Source organism: Triturus cristatus, chromosome 4_2 (genome assembly GCF_964204655.1).
Source record: "Triturus cristatus chromosome 4_2, aTriCri1.1, whole genome shotgun sequence".
In the NCBI taxonomy this organism is placed as follows: Eukaryota; Metazoa; Chordata; class Amphibia; order Caudata; family Salamandridae; genus Triturus; species Triturus cristatus.
Genome location: NC_140586.1, coordinates 678,520,842 through 678,542,465, shown reverse-complemented (window position 1 = coordinate 678,542,465; position 21,624 = coordinate 678,520,842). Strand labels below are relative to the sequence as shown.

At 43.6% G+C, this 21,624-nt stretch overlaps 1 protein-coding gene across 1 annotated transcript in view; it reads right to left on the bottom strand.

The window, feature by feature from the left end:
* Positions 1 to 21,624, bottom strand: part of LOC146834892 (uncharacterized) — a 47,243-nt gene that overhangs the window by 13,767 nt on the left and 11,852 nt on the right. The window contains exon 3 of the mRNA XM_085602493.1: positions 18,843 to 18,917. Coding sequence (XP_085458619.1) covers positions 18,843 to 18,917 — 75 coding nt within the window. The remainder of the gene's footprint in view (positions 1 to 18,842; positions 18,918 to 21,624) is intronic.

The following is a 21,624-nucleotide window of genomic DNA, read 5'->3' as shown; positions in this document are numbered from 1 at the left end:
ACCTTGATAACAGACTAATGAGTTTTTGGAGGATGCAAATGCAAGGACTGTCACAAGGACTTGGATTCTGAGTATTGAAGATCATGCATAGGCAATAGGGTCATTACTAGTGCATCCATCTCCCTTGACAAAGTGAGGAGATACCGAAGCAGAACATTTCTACAGTCACAGTGAACGAAGGAACATCCAACAGAAGACCATGATCATCTCATTTGAACCAGCAACTAAAAACAAAAAAATGGAAATCGAACGCTCAAAACTCCCATCCCTTAAACAGAGTGAAAGCAAAAACAAGAGGGGCTCGGGTGTGTGATGTACGTAACTGAAGAGAACGGCCAACTACTGCGCATGTCTAAACTAACTGGAGTAGGTGACAACTCGAAATTGGAATACACTTTGCCTCAGGAGTGAGCACAGCCAAACAAAAGACAGAGTTTGAAACAATACCCAGAGGAAGGAGGATTACCCAAAAAGTTAGAGGAGAACCAAAAAAAGAGCATCCCTATTTTAGAATAAGAAAGGATTGTGGGTATCTGCAAACAGATATATATATATATATATAGATAGATATTTATCTATCTACATATAAAGTCCTGACCCTCCAATTTCAAAGAGGGAATACAGAGCAGGTACAGACCACAGCAAGTAGTTTCCCAATAAATTCGGAAAAAAATGGGTTCACTGTTCCATATTGTTCGTTTACAAGTGTGACAAGTGTCCGCCTCAGACACGTTTCGATCGCCTCCGCGATCTTGTTCACATGACGCGCTGATGCCGGACCACCACATTTAAATTACGTGCATCCAATCACTAGAGGGATTGGTAATGGTGTAGGATAGACATAGAAAACATATCGACAAGGGAACATGCAGTCAGAAACCGGAGGAAGAGCTGATTTCAACATTAAATGTTAAACACAATATTTAAAAGACCAAACAACAATGCCAATACTGATGGACACTTCAGAAATTGCTTACCAGGTCATAACAAACAATTCTATGATGCCCGACACTCAGAATTATAAATTCTCGTTTTTTATTTTGAACATCTTTTTTTCAATTTTCTTTCAATGAGTGAAAAAACTTTATTTATTTCAATCAAATTTCACAATAATATACAAAAACCAGTGTGCTCAAACACAACTAAAAATTACACCATACTCACACTTCAATTATTTTTCTCACCACAACCATTCCATTCAAACTCATTTATAACCCATACTAGACTTCAACCATCCACACCGGGCCCCAACTGATTACGCCATCTTGCTTTACTATATAAGGAAAACCAGGAAGGGGAGCCCCACCACCAAACAACAATAGTTGTTCTACCACAGTCTTTTTAGTACACAATATGATAATCAAAATCATGAAATCACACAGTGGAGAGGAATATTTACAGTGCACAAAAGCCAAAATTAATATAACACGTTTGTTTGGCACAAACAACGCTAGTTCGACGAGTTTCGAACCCATTCGTTACAAGGGTTCTCTTCAGGACCAGAATATCTGAAAAAAACGAGAGAAAATCTCTTACTATCCAGACTACACTATTTTAACAAATCAAAATCGAGAACCCCAGTGTTCTCTCAGCTTACCTTAATCTATCATAACAGAGCCTGTTGATCTCTGAGCCTTCTAAATGGCGAATCTGTCTGTGGGCAGAAAATAAAATTCAGGGGCTAGATATTTATAAAAAAGTCCCAAACATAAAGCCTATTGCTGCAGTTAGTCATTGTCTGTATATACTTACAAAGGAGTGCGGTGTCAAGGGTAAACGCGATGTTAGCCGTATATTACTGCGAAGTCTTTTGATGTTGATCAGACAGCGCGGCGGTGGTTGGAAATATGTTTAGTTCCCACCGGGTATCGATTCTGTTGAAAACAAAGGCGTGCGTTAGGAATTTGCCGGCTTACTCTGGGCATGGCAGTGTTCTCTATGTTGTAATCGAACATACCTTTGAGCCAAAGACAGGGAGGTAGTTCAATCTGTAAATCTCAAGTTGGTATTAGTCGTCCTCTATCTGGTGAATGCGGAAAATCATTCACACCATAACTATGGGGACAAGAAAGACAAAACGTCTGTCACTGAAGGAATTGCCCACTATTCGAGTTTGTGGTGTCTTAAACTAGTCAAGTGCAGAGTAACTGATTTTGCCATGTGTGACAAGACTGACTCAAACACTGAAAGCGTGATCACTTCATACCGCGTATCGCATTGAACACGTGTCTACTGGGTTGATTTTACTTGTCTCATACCTTAGCAGATTGCATCTCAGCGCCGTGTAAAATCCTTCTTCCGTAACTGCTTGCAGTTCGTTTAAATCACTCTGTGTCTCGAATAATTATACTTCCTTTTCCGTCCTAAGGCATTATGGGGGCAAGTGGTTCTGCGATTTGTAGTCTAAAGTCAAAAACGGCCTACATTGAGATAAATGAAAGCCTGAAGTGGAACAGCTCCAAAGTATAGGATCAGTTTTATTAATCAAATGCCAAGGCGATCGGAATATCTGCCAATCTAAATGCAATAAACAAGTTGTTCAAAGTCTATATAGTTCAGACAGTTCGTCCTCGGGGACCTGAGCTTCCACCTCGAGAACAACAGCGATGCCAACTCCGCCACCCTGATTGACAACCTCGCAAACCTCGGCCTCAGACAGCTCGTCACCGCACCCACCCACGCTGCCGGCCACACACTGGACCCCATCTTCTCCACATGAACCCATGTCACCTTCGACCACACCACCGAACTCCACTGGACCGACCACCGCTACATCCACTTCACCTTCAAGAAACCAACCACGCACCACCGCACCCAACAACTCCCCCGTCGCTGCTGGAGCAAAGTCACCGAAGACCAACTGACCTCCACCCTCGCCCCGAACCCACCTGAGGCCTCCACCAACCCAAACACAGCAGCCCGCAACCTCAGACAGCGGATTGAAGACTGCGCCAACACCCTCGCTCCACTCAGGAAACCCCCATCAACCACACCAGCAAGAAAGCCACCTGGTTCACCGACGAGCTACAGACCTCCAAACACGCCTGCTGGAAAGTGGAGAAGAAATGGCTCTGCGAACGTACACCAGACAGTCACGTAGACACCACCACCTCATCAGAATGGCCAAAAGATCCTCCTTCAAAAACCGACTGGACAACAACGCACACGACAGCAAAGAGCTCTTCAGCATCGTGAAGGAACTCTCCAACCCCAACGCCAACGACGTCCCGCCCTCACAAGAACTGTGCAATGCTCTGGCAACCTTCTTCCACCAGAAGATCGCAGACATCCACAACAGCTTCAACCCCCCGATCGACCCAATCGTGCCAGACTCCACCCCCGCTAACACCACCTGGACCAACCAACTGACCTCCTGGACCAACGTCAACGACGAAGAAACACGCAAGGTCATGAACTCCATCCACTCTGGATCACCATCAGACCCATGCCCTCACCACATGTTCAACAAAGCCGACGCAACCATCGCACCCCAACTACAGAAGGTCATCAACGCCTCCTTTGAGACAGCCACATTCCCGAACAGCTGGAAGCACGCCGAAATCAACGCCCTCCTCAAGAAGCCCATGGCGGACCCCAACGACCTCAAGAACTTCCGACCCATCTCCCTGCTCCTGTTCCCGACGAAGGTCATCGAGAAAATCGTCAACGCGCAACTAACCCGCCACCTCGAAGACAACAACATCCTGGACCCATCCCAGTCCGGGTTAATACGAAACCACAGCACTGAAACAGCCCTCATCGCCACCACAGATTACATCAGGCGCCAACTCGATAACGGCAAAACCTCAGCCCTCATCCTCCTGGACCTTTCGGCCGCCTTCGACACGGTCTGCCATCGCACCCTAAAAACACGCCTTAAAGAAGCCGGAATCCACGGGAAAGCCCTCAGCTGGACCACATCCTTCCTCTCCGGCAGAACCCAGAGAGTTCGACTCCCACCCTTCCTATCCGAAGCCAATGACATCATCTGCGGCGTCCCCCAGGGATCGTCACTCAGCCCGACGCTGTTCAACATCTACAGGACCCCCCTCGCACAAGTGGCCCGTCTGCACAACCTCAACATCATCTCCTACGCTGACGACACCCAGCTCACCCTCTCCCTCACCAAGGACCCACACACCGCCAAAATGAACCTCCACGAGGGAATGAAGGCCGTTGCCGCCTGGATGCAGAGCAGCCGTCTGAAACTGAATTCGGACAAGACAGAAGTCCTCATCCTCGGACCCACCCCCTCGGCCTGGGATGACTCGTGGTGGCCGACAAGGCTGGGACCAGCACCCACCCCCCACCGACCACGCACGCAACCTCGTATTCGTCCTCGACTCCTCCCTCTCCATGACGAAGCAGATCAACGCCGTCTCCTCCTCCTGATACAACACGCTCCGCATGCTAAGCAGGATCTACAAGTGGATCTCATCCGAAACAAGGAGAACTGTTACACAGGCCCTCGTTAGCAGCAGGCTGGACTACGGCAACGCACTCTACGCAGGAATCCCAGCCAAGCACCTGCATCGACTTCAGCGCATACAAAATGCCTCAGCGCGACTGATCCTCGACTTACCCCGCCGCAGCCACATCACCCCCCACCTGAAAGACCTGCACTGGCTCTCAGTCAACTTGAGGATCACCTTCAAACTCCTCACCCACGCACACAAAGCACTCCACAACGCCGGACCAGCCTACCTGAACGACAGACTCCACTTCTACACCCCCACCCGCCAGCTCCGCTCATCAAACCTCGCCCTCGCTGCTATCCCCCGCATCCAACGAAAGACCACAGGTGGCAGATATTTCTCCTACCTCGCCGCCAAGACCTGGAACATCCTCCCCACCCACCTACGGCAGACCCAGGACCTGCTCACCTTCAGAAGACTCCTCAAGACCTGGCTCTTCGAGCAGTAGCGCCCCCCCCCCTAGCGCCTTGAGACCCTCACGGGTAAGTAGTGCGCTTTACAAATTTCTTGATTGACTGATGGATTCGTTCAGCCCATTCACCGCAGTATTGAATTCTACAATAAGCATAGCTTCACGTTGAGTTAATCTCAACTCGAGATTGCCACCCCTTGGGTCAACTTCAATTTTAGAAATCACTGTCCATTTAAGATCTCTTTCGCCATGCCCTTTTGATTTCCAATGGTTAACCAGCGGGGCAGTTTCCAAAAAATTTTTAATTCTCGATTTAGGTCGTATAATTCTCTGGCGAATTTCCTGGCTGGTTTTTCCCACATAAAGCTTAGAGCATGGGCATATGATTCCATAGACAACGTCCTTTGACTTAGAATTAGTGAACGTATTGTGCTTCTAATGTATTCCTCCATGTGAAAATAGTGATCCTTCAATTGTCTGTTCACAACAGGAGCAAGACCCACATTTAAGATGTCCACTTACAGGTGCCAACCCAACATAGTCCCTAAGTGTTGGTTTTGGGGGTTTAGGTATCTCTGCATGGACCACATGATTGGCAATACTTTTGTCATTTTTAAACGCAAAGAGAGGAGCATGCATCAATGTTCAATCTAGATTTTTTACAAAATGCCAATTTTGGTGGATGATTTTCTTTAACGGATTAGAATTTGGAAAAAATGTAGATACTCAGACAAGTCTGTCCATCTGTGGTCTTTCCTTTTTCTCCAAGAGTGAGTCACGTGGTGTCCACCATGCTCTCTTCATAGCATTCTTTAAGAGTCTCTTTGGGTAGCCCCAATCAATAAGCCTGTTTGACAAATTATTGGCATGCAAGAAATACTCGTCTTTGAATGAACAATTGCGACGGATTCTTAAAAACTGTCCAAAGGGCAAGTTTTGTTTCAGGCTCCTAGGGTGATTGCTCGTATAATGGAGAGCCTAAACAGGGTACTCTTCGCCGGGGGGTCCTGCAGGGTTCGGCATTGTCCCCCCTGCTTTTTAACATCTAACTCCAACCCCTGATTGAGGCTCTGGCTAAGGTAGACTGCTAGGTGTTTAATTATGCAGACGACATCCAGCTAATAGTCCGCATCGATTATACCTGTGACTCGCAGCAGAATGTTCAGAACATTCTTCGGTACACCATGAACTGGATGACCTCCAATTCCTTAAAGGTGAATCCAGATAAGACTGAAGTCCTGGTACTCTTCCCAGATTCCTCTCCTTGGTCCAGCCTGTTTTGGCCTCAAGAGCTTGGCACCACTCCAACGCCAGTGCCGGCCGTGAAAAGTCTGGGTATCAGACTGGACACCGGACTGACCATGAAGAACCAGGTGTCCGCTGTAGTGGGAAATTGACTGGTTTAAGACACCACAAACGCGAATAGCGGGCAATTCCTTCAATGACAGACCCTTTGTCTTTCTTGTCCCCATAGATATGGCGTGAATGATTTTCCGCATTCACCAGATAGAGGACGACTAATACCATCTTGAGATTTACAGATTGAACTACCTCCCTGTCTTTGGCTCAAAGGTATGTTCGATTACAACATAGAGAACACCGCCATGCCCAGAGTAAGCTGGCAAATTCCTAACGCACGCCTTTGTTTTCAACAGAATCGATACCCAGTGGGAACTAAACATATTTCCATCCACCGCCGCGCCATCTGATCGACATCAAAAGACTTTGCGGTAATATACGGCTAACATCGTGTTTACCCTTGACACCCCACTTCTTTGTAAGTATATACAGACAATGACTAACTGCAGCAATAGGCTTTATGTTTGGGACTTTTTTATAAATATCTGGCCCCTGAATTTTATTTTCTGCCCACAGACAGATTCGCCATTTAGAAGGCTCAGAGTTCAATAGGCTCTATTATGATAGATTAAGGTAAGCTGAGAGAACACTGGGGTTCTCGATTTTATTTGATTAAATAGTGTAGTCTGGATAGTTAGAGATTTTCTCTCGTTTTTTTCCGGATATTCTGGTCCTGAAGAGAACCCTTGTAACGATTGTGTTCGAAATGTGTCGACCTAGCGTTGTTTGTGCCAAACAAACGTGTTCTATTAATTTTGGCTTTTGTGCACTGTAAATATTCCTCTCCACTGTGTGATTTCATGATTTTGATTATCTTATTGTGTACTAAAAAGACTGTGGTAGAACTGCTATCGTTGTTTGGTGGTGGGGCTCTCATCCTGGTTTTCCTTATATAGTAAAGCAAGATGGTGTAATCAGTTGGGGCCCGGTGTGGATGGTTGAAGTCTAGTATGGGTTATAAATGAGGTTGAATGGAATGGTTGCGGTGAAAAAAATAATTGAAGTGTGAGTATGGTGTTATTTTTAGTTGTGTTTGAGCACACTGTTTTTTGTAGATTATTGTGAAATTTGATTGAAATAAATAACGTTTTTTCACTCGAGAATTCATAATTCTGAGTGTCGGGCATCATAGAATTGTTTGCTATGACCTGGTAAGCAATTTCTGAAGTGTTCATCAGTATTGGCATTGTTGTTTGGTCTTTTGCATATGGGCTCAGCCTTACTGATTAGAGCCAGGACCCTTTATTATTTCTTTTTTTTTTAAAAACAGAATATTTAGGCACCCTGTGATGATAAATTTATGGAAAACAATACATTTTTCAAGAGGATAATAATATATCCAAAAAAATGCATCGTCCAGATTCCCATAGGACAGATTATGTCAAATAATTGTTGTCAAATAATGATATGTGTACCAACCATGGCTTAAATAATGGCAAGTGCCTAATGATGCCAGTGTCGATTCACCATTAATAATATATATATTGAAAAAGAGTTTTGACAATAATAATAACAAGTACCATAAATGACCTGCTGAAAAGGCATTATGAATTATTATGAATAATCAGTTCTAAAATGGCTGCGAAATAATAAATAAAACAATGCTCCCTAACAACATGTGCAAAACTAAGTGTAGATGGTGATACATATAAAAAATCCACAATAATATAAATATATATTTTACCAATATTTGACAAACAAAGGTATAGCTTCAAATGTATCAACAAACATGCAAACAAATTAACAAATAAACAAGAAACAAAATGGTAGCGCAAGTGATAAATACAGTAAACATTAGCGTAGGCAAAGTATCAGGGTTGCATTCTTTTTGAATTCCTACAACACACACACTCACATTGCGTGCCATTATCCCTCACATTTTAAATTAATTATTGGCACTATTTTAGATCACGACAAAGCCATATTGTGAATTTAACAACACAATGTGTAAACATCTGTTATATGGAAGTGCCCTGTACAGATAATCAGGGACATTGAAAATCCGCAACAAACAACTAAGACTGTCTGTATCCAGATAAAACAAAGATTAACTAGGATAACTGATGTCAAATAACCTCCTCTCTATGGGAGGAATACTTCAACCTTACATTAACAATACTAAATTAAGAAATGGCAAGACTAATGGCTTACGTCAAATATGCAGTTATGTGGGGGCAATTTGGTCTAAACAAGACAAGGGTAATTTGTCCTGACAATAGGGTATTCAGTCCTGCAGCCAAAGATTTGATTACAAGGAACCTTTATTCAGCCACACGAGCCAGAATCAAATGTCGAAGTGGCATGGAATTAATTAAATGTGCTCTGGACCAGTCAGGGACCTATATACTATAATCTAACTCAAATGTAATACATATAGCTAATCAAACAAAATCCTTAATTTAAATTGAGGTAATCTTGAAACATAACTCTAACCAATAGTTTAGAATAGCAGGGTATTAGTACTCATACCGACAAACCTGCACCTAGAAAATAATATTTAGAGCCAAAGACTTCAAGCATCGTCGAAACAACCACCTAGACATATAGTATCTCCTTGAGAAGATATGGAATTTCTGCTTATGTAAGTTGGCTGAACTGCTGTTAAAATCTCATAATAGTGAATGCTTCACTTAATATTTCCACAGTTATGATAGTACAGTATTCTTCAGCCCAGGTGTTAGATATTTTGTCAAGTCTGTGTGTACTGTCCTGTTATGCTGATTAATAACCAGATATCAAGATATAGTTTATAAATATAAAAAGGCTGTGACAAAGGCCGAGGCTTCATATTAAAAAGTCCAGGAAAATGCGATTTCAACTACTGCCTTAGCAGGGTGTACTTGAGCACTACTAGTAAGGCAATAACGAGGACAAAGTTTCTAGAATATTGTACATCTGTTGAGTCTCTTAACTGTACCAAAATGATTGATACCTTGCTGTTGCCAGGGCTATGCCAATGTATTTGTTGTATTAGATTAAAATAACACATAACACCAAAAGGAAGTGTCACATGAAAGAGCTGTAATCTTCAAATCATAACAGTTTTTTTTTAAGCACCCCTCAGTACAAGTGGTCTTCGGCTTTACAAGCGGCAAACATTTCAGATGGATCAATATAAAGAAATGGTTCTGGCGAGTTAGATTAGGCAAAAGGAACATGGCAATGACCGCAAGCATCGGGACTACAGATTTGGATTTCATGATCTGGACAATGAAGCTCCCTAAAGCTGTCCAGTAATGCTACTGGTTATTTCTGTAGATTTGGGACGCCTGCAGCGAAGGTCAAGTTTAACTATAGATATGCCCTGTGGTTTTGTTTGAAATATCTAACAAAGACAGCAATGATAGACTGGAGCCTCTTAAAGAACTAATGTGGGATATAACGTGATAGTCTGAGTAAGGCAGGCAGGCAGTAGGGCTATGTTAACAAGATTAATGTGACTGAGAACTGATAGAGGCAAGGTGTGGAACTTTTTTAAATTTGTGTTTGGCTTTCTCTGAAGTGCTTAAAAATGTACAGCTTACATTTGATCATAGTTACTATGCAGATTTATCTCTAAATATTTGACAACTGAATTAGAAATAGCAGCTTCCCCTGAACTGAAATAGATTACCTGCAACAGTTCATTGTGTGCCTTGAAAGTATCCCAAAAACTTTTGCTTGGATTTTAATGACTGGCAAAGTAATGTCAACAGGAGAGGTAAAGATAGCAAAGTCATGCATAGACAACTACTTCTGACACATTGAAGCAATTCCTAACAGACTGATTTCAGAGGGGGATTTAAAGGTAGTAAGCAAAGGCGCAATCTACAGAGCGAACAGATTTGGTAAAATCGGTCAGCCTTGTTGACTACCCTGTTGATTATGAAACATAGTATAGAGAGACATGGATCAATATAAAGAGCAGCAGCCGGATGAGAATAAAGTACTTAATTGCAGATGTAAAGGTATACCGAAAGTAGTACAATTCAAGAATATGAAGAAGGTCCAGCAAACACCACTGAATGTTTCTTACTGTTCAGGAAGATGATGTCCAGAGACATCTTTTGGATAACATCCTTGACAATAGCAGTTTTGCCGATGGATACTTCTAACTGCAGATTCCTAGCCTTGTTAATATCCTCAGGCGCCTGACTGGATCAGGACATTTTTCTCAGCATTGCTCCACTGTGTCAATAAGTGACAAGTGCGGCTCCACATCAGATTAGTCCCATCCTGGAAGTCACATCGGACCCGGATACAAGTGTCACCCTTACGCATTGGTGGCAGTTCCTTTCTTTCTGCGCCTTCGGACTCTGATCTGGAGCTTGCTACTAAACATTTTCGTTGTTTTTAACAAGATTTTTTGCAAGAAAATGTTTCTACAGTGTGCAGGGGAACATGTCACCACGTAAAGCCACAGGGTGCCTCTGGAGACTATGGTTGACTCATGACTCCAAGGCTTGCAGGGACTGCACCCAGATAACCTCCAAGATAATTCTGGACCACAAAGCCAAACTGTATGTTGCTGAACACTATTGGATGGCGTGTAAATCCTGCTTCTGGTCAAGGGTGCAGGCTTTCTCTTGAGACTGTTCTCACAACAGATTCTCCTCCCTTTAAAAAGTCTTAAGCAGAAGAAAAAGAAAAGCAAGAAGTTTAAGCTTGATTCATCACGGTCTGCCACTCTCAAACAGAGAAGATGCATGAACATCAACAAGCCGATCGGTTTGTTCCAGTCCCATACCGAGGAACATATCCCTCAACTTATTCCGATTTAATCAGAGTTTCCGGGATGATTTGCCACTTTGTAGCAGATAGAGTCTTTCAAAGAAGCCATGCTGCACCTATTTGACACCCTACCATTCCCCCTGGCACATCCTCAAGTTTTACAGATTCAGGGAGATCTCGAGCTGTATTGCTGTTGACTGATCCATCTTTCATGCCATCTGTGCCTCTTGACCCTGCCTGGGTGTCCGCCCTGCCTCTGAGACAGATGCCCAACCAGTTTTTGATCCCAGTGCTAAGACCTGTGCTGGTCCTCGTCACATCAACACGGACACTGATGAACACCGGAGGAGGACTCCATTATTTTGTCTCACTTCATAGTGGCGTCATCTGCTACAACCAGTCCAGCCTCATTCTGACCCTAAAAAGACACTTACCCTACCGGGAAATCGTCAACAATCCCTCCCCAACTTGGTTGGATCAGATTCTGACCACAAACAGCATCATTTTTTAGAGGACAATGGAGATTATGGTGAATATTACGATGATGCCAATTTATACATTTATCAGTTTATTTTGCTGCACTCATCCTGCAGGCAGCTGAATTTTGTTCCTGCAGCTACCTTCCAATGAGGTTAAAGGCATTTACGGATACATTAATGGGCACCTGGGCCAAACCTTATTCTTGTCCACCGGTAAATAGCTTGATGTCACTAACCTACTCCGGGAGAGCCTGCCTTTCTTACACAGCATCTTACACCCCAGAGCCTGGTTATATAGGCTTCTAAAAGCAGGCTTAACCTGAACTAATTTCCCAGAATACCCTCTGAATTGGAGTCCAAACATATGGAAGAATTCGGTAAACCAGTGTTTCTGCCAGTTTTACTCTTCATTCTATCAGTGCTAGCTGCCTCTTAGGGTGACTTGCACGCATTATGGCATATGGTTAGCAAATCTTTGTTGATCGTCACTGAGGAATTTTGTTCCAATTTAGCAAAGGTCATCCAGGATGGCCAGGATGCAGCAAAGTACATAATCCATTCTAAACTGAACACTGACTGATTAAGTACGGCAGTCAGTATCAGCGTGGAACTTCGGTGCCACATGTGAATGAGAACACAGGATTTTTAATCTGCCATTTGACGACACCTGTCTGTTCACAGATAAGGCAGACGCGGCACTGTAGAGCTTTGTAAAAAGGGCCAAAACATGCTTCCTGGCCTGTTTAAGCCCGAGCTGCAGTATCCTCAACAATGTCACCCCTTTTGAGCCTTCAGAAAGAGTTCAGTACAAGGACAACGCAAAGGGCCTCCGCCCCAGTAACAGACACCCAGGCCTTTCGAGGCCAGAATCGAGGATCTAGCTAACAATGTCCAGGCCAGCATGGGCAGAATCCTGCCCAGTCCCCTGCTTTAGCTTCCATGCCGCTTTACTTTACCCTCAGCAGCACATGGCCATCCTTTAGGAGGCATGACAAGTTATTACCTCCATTGAGACAGAGTATCACATATGAGAAATCATTCAAAAGGAGTACGCCAAGCCATTCCAGTCAGACCTGCTGCATATCCCACCCACATCAGAGTGACTTTCAGAAGACCATTTGTCCATTTTGCCGCAGGATTCCCAGGCTATTTTGAACAAAGGAGCCATTAAGAAGGTGTGTTGTAACTGTAAGCATAGTATGCTTTATACTTTGTAGAATGTTTTCTTAAAGGTGTTCTGTTGTGCCTTGTGATCTATGGCTTGAATGTTCCATTGCCAGGCAGTCACTGGCTGGAGAGGGAGCACCACCCTTAAATCTTCTCCAAGAATAAACCTATGATTAATTTTAGTCCATGCTTCCGGTCATTTGTACACAAAAGGGTGCCAGCACTGGAAATCAGGGGCTCTTTGCTTTTTCCATTATTTTCTGATGCTAAAAAAGTACAGAGTCCTACATCTTATTTTAGATCTTAATGTCTTCTCGAAAAAGGAAAAATTCAAGAAGTTCACTTTGGTCCAGGTTCTATCTGCCCTGGCTCGAGGAAAATGGATGGAACCACTGGACCTGCAGGATGACCATTTTCAGATCCCTACCCTGTAGTCCCAAAGGCGTTACCTTTGGTTCGAGTTGGCCCAAGAGCATTTTCAGTTTTCTGTGCTCCCCATGCACCTTCCCAGCGTCTCTCTGGTGTTCATGAAAGTGATGGCAGTGGTCACAACACATCTCTGGAGACTGGGAATACCAGTCTTCCATACCTTCATGACTGACTGTTAAAGGCAGGCGGGCTACAGTCAACCTTTTATCCTCTTTGGGGTTCTCAATCAGCAAGCCATAGTCACACCCGACTCCTTTGCAGAGACTTCTGCTCATTTGAGCCACTCTGTATAAAGGTGCAGTTTTTAACATTCTCTCCCTCCCACCACTTCCAGTTCAGCGAGTCCAGGACATTCAGGTTATGATCCAGATGTTTCATTCTCAGGCCTGTATCTCAGTAACAGTGGCTCTGAGACCTCTTGGCCTCCTGCTTGCGTACGATTACAAATAGCACATGCAGGCTTTGCAGTGGTGGGCTCAGCCCCAAAAGGATCTATCCGATTCCATCCAGGTTTCGGAGAGCAAAAAACCTGCAATGGTTGCTGCTTGACCGCAGTTGGACTGGTGATAGACACCTCGCCCTACCTTACCGAGAACTGACAGTGGTGATGGATGCATTGCTGCTGGGCTGGGGAGGCCACAAGGGAGAAGTGGAGATCAGCCTCCACATCAGTTTCTTGAAGTTGTGGGCCATTCATTTGACACTGAAAACCTTCGTACCAACCATCAAGAGAAGGCTGGTTTAGGTCCTCAAGGACAACACCACTAACTTGTGGCACTGCAACAACAGGACGGGGTCCTGTGTCGTATGCCAGGAGGCTTAGTGCCTCTGGAACTGTTATGTTATGTTATGTTAAATATATTTATAAAGCGCACGTACACCCAGCGGTTTCTTGGCGCTACAGCAATAATGTACTAGGTCAGGAGGTTATAGGTAAGCTTGCGTGAATAAAAGAGTTTTCAGGAGGGATCTGAAGTGTGGAAAAGATGTTTCAAGTCTAAGTTCCAAAGAGAGGGAGTTCCACATTTGAGGTGCCAAAAAGAAAAAGCTAAGTCCGCCATGTTTTTTCCGGTTAAATCGAGGGGTGGTGAGAAAGTTGGCATGAGACAAACGAAGAGCACGAGTCGGGGTGTAACGAGAGATTAAGGAGGGGATGAACGCCGGCCCCAGACCAGCTAGGGCTTTGAAAATAGTACAGCCCAGTTTGAACAGACAGCGCTTGGCTACAGGAAGCCAATGGAGGCGTTTCAACAGAGGGCGAACGTGTTGATTACGTGGTTGATGGAAAATAAGCCGCGCAGCCTGATTTTGGACCAGTTGAAGGCGATGGAGTTGATAGACAGGAATACCAACGTAGAGAGAGTTGGCATAATCTAACCGAGAAATGACCAAGGCCATGAGAACCACCGTGAGGGCCTCGATGGTAAGGAATCTGGAGATCTTGCGAATTCTGCGAAGATGGAAAAAGCATGAAGATGTAACTGCACCGATCTGAGGTTTCATGGACAAGTCATTACTGATTACTACTCCAAGGCTTTTAACCGACTTGGTAGGTAGAGGGGGGTTGCCTAAAGTGGGGGGCCAGAAATTATTGTTCCACGGATTGGAAGTACTGCACAGAACCAGCTCGGTCTTGTCCGGATTGAGCTTGAGTTGGCTCGCGTTCATCCAGTCCCTGATGAAGCATAGAGTGGCCTGAAAGCTAGAAACAGAGGTGGGGGAAGAATTAATGTTAAACACAAGTTGGAGGTCATCCGCATAATTGAAGCATGCTACCTCGAAATTGCGGAGGGAATGAATTAAGGGAACCATGTAAAGGTTAAACAGGAGAGGGGAAAGAGAGGACCCCTGTGGTACCCCACAAGTTAGAGTGGTCCCTTTGGCGGAAAAGGTATCAAGGCGAACGGCTTGCGAACGGCTCTCCAAAAAAGAGGAGAACCATTTTAAGGCCGTGCCATGAACGCCAGCATCCCTGACACGGTCGATCAAAAGCGGCGGAGAGGTCCAGAAGGACGAGGGCTTGGGAGAGATTGTTATCGGCCCCCTTTCGGAGCTTATTCATAACAGCAAGTATGACCAGCTCAGTAGAGTGTGCCGGGCTAAAACCCGCCTGTTGGGGGTCAAGGAAGGACGAGAGTTCGATAAAGGAGCCAAGGCATTGCGTAACATGTGCTTCCAAGATCTTGCTCAGGTAAGGAAGGAGGGAAATAGGGCGATAATTAGTGAGGTTGGTGGGGTCAGCATGGGGTTTCTTCAAAATGGGAATGACCTCTGCCACTTTGAAGGAAACTGGAACCACGCCTGTTTTTAGTGAATTATTAAGAAGTGCGAGCGGGGGATCGGGGCAAGAGAAAAAAGCTTCTTGGAGAAGGAGGGGAGGGCAGGGATCTAAGGGAGAACCGGAGCTGACCTTTTTTAAAAGTGTGAAAAATTCTTCTTTGGAAATCAGAGGTAGTTGGTCTAATACTTGTGTGTTCTTAGGCGAGGTCCCCAGTCTCGAGGGGGTGGGGACCGGAGGAATGCTCTTTTTGATAGTGGAAATTTTCTGGATGAAGAAATCGTTAAGGGCGTCACAAAGGTGTTGGGTGGGTACGGGTTTGACAGTTACTCTATCAGGCAGAGATAATTCATTTACGATAGAGAAGATGTCTTTGGTTTTGGTGGTCGAACTCGTAATTTTTGAAGAAAAATATGAGGATTTAGCCATGATAATGGATTTTTTATATTCAGTTAGGAGCCTAGTGAAGATGTCTTTTGTGTCTGTAGAATAATTTCGTCTCCAACATCGTTCTGCTTGTCTAAGGAGAAGTTTTTTATGTCTGAGGTCCTCTGTGAACCACTGCTGGGCGTCATGAGGCCGCCTGTTTGTGGGGAGTTTACAGGGGGCAACAATGTTACTGGCTGAAAATAGCCAGTTGTTGATGGCAGTTGCTTGAGCATTGAGACAGTCAACTTCTATGGGTAAAGACGTAGAGAGTAAGGAGCAGAACTCGTCTTTGTTGGCCCGGTTCCAGTTCCTAGTTAGGAGTTTATCCAGTATTAAGTGTTTTACTGGCCGGGGCAGGTTCAGAGAGAATTGAATAGAATAGTGATCGGACCAAGAACATGGAGAAATGGATAAGGAGGAGATGGACAGATTGGCTGTCCAGAGCTGGTCCAGGAGATGCCCTTTGGTGTGAGTGGCAGTGCAGACATGCTGGGTACAGTTGTGACCCGAGAGGAGATCTGTGAATTCTCGGGAATTGGGTGTTTCTTTGGGGTCGAAGGGCCAATAGTTGAAATCACCGATTATCATTAAATTGGAGTTGTTTATAATTAGTTGGGAGATTAAATCCCCCACTAACTAAGGAAAAGAGGGCATGGAAAGGGGAGGCCGGTAGAACAGAGCACAGATGAGAGGAACATGAGAGGACTCAAGTTTAATGACACGACTCTCGACAGAGGGAATGCTGGTGACAGTTAAGGCGGTAAACTGTAACTGGTGATGGATGATCGCAGCCACACCACCTCCAGGTTGTCCAGAAGATCTGTTGGTCTGTAGTATGTAATATCCCGTGGGGATAGCGGCTAGGATGTCTGGTAGAGAGTCATCCGTAAGCCAGGTTTCAGAAAGAAGAAGTACATCGGGTTTTTCAGACTCAAGAAGGTAGAAGATTTCTAATTGATTTTTAGGTAAAGACCGTGTATTAAGATTATAGAACTTCAGTGCCCGTTTGGTGGGGTAGGAGAGATTGGGAGTGACTGTCGGAGGGACAGGAAGGCATTCTCTATGCAATGGGCGGGGGAGTACTGGCAGAGTGTGACAGGGGGATAAAATCCCGCAGGAGGAGAGCTTTCGTTTTAGGCGAGGGGTAGCGGGCCAATTATGATGGAGAGTACGTAACTCGTTAGAGGTATATGAGTAGATATGGGCAGAAAGCCCGGGCCCTGGTCCCGGGAGAAGGGTGGGGGTATGATTATTTTTTCACCTGGCTGAGATGGACAGGAATAAAAATACATCACACCGTCAGCTCCAAATAGGATGGTCAGTGTAATGTCCTTCTCGGACAGCCCCTCTTCATTAAAGGCTGTCGGAGGAAGTATTCCATCAACGTAGCCAATGAGGTCTCCGACTAAGTCATTTTTAAGTCTGCCCGTTACTAAATGAGGTGGGCAGAACAAGGGTTTGGTGGGGAAGGCACACTATCACGTTTACAGCAGAGTACCCTGTCAGCCAAACTCTAAATCAGGCTCTAAATTTGCTATTCTAGCAACATGAATAACAAACAGTACAATTTGGTATCAGTTCATATTATGCATGGTACTTAGATTATAAGAAGGCTGTAGCACATAACTACAGGTTGAGGAAAACTAGAGAGACAATGCTTTCTGGGCGTTCCCTAAAATGTAAAATGCATGGTAGTGAATGAACGATGTGATGCACATACTCTACAAGTGTATATATTTAGGCCTGTTGTGTGAAACTAAGGAGCAGATGGAGACCTTTCCCAAGAGTTGTAGTCAATGAACGATGTGAGACATATACTGTCGCCTTTAACCTCCTCTTCTAGCTTGTCTAGATGAAATGCACTTTTGCAGTAAATGGTCCCCTATGCTCTGTGCCATGCAAAAGACCACCTATTCCCTGGTCACAGAACATCAGTACTAGTTAAATATGTTCCTATTGGTACTTGAGATGTTGTGCTAAAAGTCTATTAGTTAGCCAATATGTGACATGCATGGTTGCCCCATGTCCTTGGGATTGTTTAATTGGAGTCACCCGTTTGGGGTGATATCACCCTCTCATGCTACGCACCCCTTTCCGTTCCGGCACCTCTTCATCTATCCCCTCCATAAGGAGCTGACTCTGAGAAAGCCAGCATGTACTATGCCAACCCAAGGCCTTTAGCAAGTGAAGGGATAGGGATACCTAGTGCACCTTTTTCTCCATCAAACTGTCTTGATGAACAACTTAAACTATTCTAAAAGGCACACAATGGCAGACATGACAACATCCACACCCCTGTGTGTGTGTGACCCCTGCTACCGAGAACCCCACTACAACGTTTGGGAAAGGCCTCAGAGGTTGTTTTTGTGCATGTGTATGTGTTATGTTTATTTTAGTGTGCATGTGTGTGTGCATAAACATTTCTGGTTATGTGAATGTGGGCAGCAGTGTTTTTTACGTGTCTGTGTAGGTGTCAATACATGCATGTTCAGTGTGTATGGTTGTGTCTATGTATGAATGTGTACATGGTGCGCCAACTGTCATATTTTATCACTCAAATGCACCTAAGACACATTTTGAGAGAAAGAGTGGAAATTGTCTGACGAGCACCAAGGGCCTTTTAGCTGGGGAGAGAATAAAATAGATTCAAAATTTCGACATTTGGGCGATTTTGGTAAATCTCACACTTATTGGGTAAAGTTGAGAATCATAATGTGTATTTTACCATGACTTCACTATGGTCAATTTGAGAATATATTGTCTCGGACTCTATGAGGTGCCTGCACTGTAAAACGGTTTACACTGTATTTATTGCATTGCTGTACCTACCTCTTGATTTCCATTTCTCAATGTTATGAAGATATTTTATTCTATGCTTGTAAACTATGTCTCTTGTTGTCCATATGCGTATCCTATCTCATTACGTCATATGAAGACAAGATAGATAGATAGATAGATAGATAGATAGATAGATAGATAGATAGATAGATAGATAGATAGATAGATAGATAGATAGATAGATAGATAGATAGATAGATAGAAAGGAGCTAAGTCATGATTTTTAAATACAAAAGCTGTAGGAAGGATATAATGACAAACTTTACCTCCAAGAAATATTCAATTTCCTTTTTAATACTTGGTATCCACTTTTTCACTGCTGTAGCAGAGTTCAAGGTCGACTGTTAAAAGAAATATAAGATCTATTAAAAGCTAGAAAGTTCTTTTGCAAGTGTTACATGTGAACAGCATAAGTGAAGGCCTAAATCTGTGTTGAATAGAGAACATAAAAATATCCTAGAATAAAAATAAATATTTTGAGAACTTTGTGCCAGACGTTGCAGAGAAACCCAATGGAGGAGACAGCATTCCAGTTTAGACTGTCACATTATTTGAGTATGAATGCAGCAGGTTACTAAAAGACATCTTGGGGCCACTCTTCGAGTGTACAAAATAGTATCACACACAACACAAAGAGGTGATGAAGCTCATGCTTCTGCCAAAACCAAACTGCAAAAAGTGTCAACAATCAGTTAATAAAAAAGAAGAATAAGGTGTACATCGTTTTGGCTTATAAATGTTAAGTATAAAAATGCTTTACTAAATCAGTACAAAAATGATAATGTAGTTCACATTTTTAGTCCAGGATTTTGACATTGCAGCTGTCAAACAGACCTATTGTCTCCAATATAGTTAACAGAGGACTTTGAGCCCGCCTCATTCAACCAGTTGTCTTTTGGAAGAATTTCTATCTCACTTAATGCTATTGGCAGTATCCACCTACCTCCAACCGAGTACTTACATTGAACTGCATTAGTGACTCTTTTACCCCTATAGTCTGCTCTGCTTGCTCCCTCCTAACTTACTCCTGCTTGCTGCCATTTATTTCTCCATCTGATTCTGTGCCATGCGCCTCGTTCTCCCACCCGTGGGCTGCTCTGTTACACCCAGGCCTACCCTACCATGTGTCGCTCCTTGTGTCTCCCTCCACCTCTTTCCCTTGTGTCTCACTGCTCCCATCCATTCTGCCATCACTTCCACCTCTCTCTCCTCTTCTTCCCTAAAAAATCCAACACACTTTGCTTCCCACTCTTTCCCCCCCTGCCATCGCTTTTGCCTCTATGCCAGTTCTCTCCCCACAGACCTTGCCTGAACTCCACACCAGCAGTGATATGCAGAGAACTGTGAATGAGCATCCTGTTCTGCCAATGTGTATTTTCCACATAAATAAAAGGCGGCCTGCACTGAAGGCTCCTTTGCCTTAATTTCAATCTTCTTTTTGTTTCTATCTAAAATGAAACCGGGTGACAAGAATCCTTGCAAAATAGCCCTTTGTTTCTTTCTATATCACAGAAAACAGGGCTTTGGGATCCTTGGACAAGTGGACAGAGATTCCCAAGAAGAAAAACCATGTGGCATTGAACAGGGCCAAAAAAACATTTTAATCCATACCAAGAACAGAAAATTTAGACATATACATTTAGAAACAGAAAATACAATTTAATAATTTAATGACACAAATTAGTTACGTAGCTGAGAAGGTATTAATTTTTAAACAAAAAGTAAAAATAAAATGTAGAAAAAAGTAGGAAACTTTAAAATCAATTCTACTATATGGGGCATGCAGGCTAGAACACACGACTGTGATGGCTTGAGGGTCGGGTAACACGTGACAGCAGTTTGTTAAGATCAACAGTTTTACTTTAAGGCTTATAAACTTCTAGGAAGTTAAAAATCCTTCAACAGGGCAAGGTTGTATGCTATTGCTGTACATGGTTAAAAAGGGCAGATACCATCTTATTCTGCTCCTGCTGCGGTAGCCTTGATCTTTGCACTCAAAAGCTTCAAACACAACAAACAGAGCTACAAAAATGCCCACCAACGGCCGTTCTTTTTTTGGTTGGCTTGGCACCTTGTAACAGTCCTTTAGAAGTTGTACATGGGTAGCTCCCAACTTTATCAAAAAGCGAATAACTTCTTTCTGGGTACCCCGAATGTCCCCAACATTTTAGAAACTGATCTTGGGATACCAAGCCATAGATGTCAGGGGAGACAGGCTTCTCAAACACTTTCTCCAGGAGCACAGACAAAATTCCAGTTCTGTGCAGCATAGTGCACTGTAATCCTGGCGCCTTCTTTCCACATTTGCTATTTGACATTGATGCCACCTGCACGGGATTTCTGCAGTTTTACCTTGAACACACATAAAAGTGAAATATGTCAATCAGCATTTCCCAATCAGCTGACATGTTTAGAGGAAAATGTATGCTTTCAGAGGGTGGTTAGCTTTCTCTCACTGTCCATAGGTCGACAAGACCAGTCATATCGGTCCATAAAATAAAATGGATAGTAGATAGGAAAAAGATTTCCTAATTATTCACTTCCCGTTAGAGATACTGTTAAGTGTACCTAACAGGAGAGAACAATACCAATGCCATTACACACCACAAAAGTTACCAAACCATCACACTAATCAAGTGCTCAGGTCTACAAACTTAACTAGTTGTTCAGTAGGGGGTTCTCTGAAAAACATGACGCACTGTGTTGATGCAAAATTTCTGAATTTCTAATTCAAATGTGTACACAATACTCTGAATATGACATTTAACGCACTGTCAAAGAAAGATAATTTGTGCATGTGTAACAAATCCTCCAAAAACATGGAAATATATATTTCTTGGTTTGCCTTTTTCTGTTTTGCAATTCTTGCAGACATGAAAAAGCAGTATTCTGTGTGAATCCAGGTCTAATTACAAACATGTACATCTGACAACGAGATGCATACAAGAAATAATCCAATGAACCTCATTTACAAGTATGTCCTCATTTCAGCGGTTACTGTGAATACTTCAGTAGTTTATGTAAGAAACCTCAATGCTTATAGGCCGA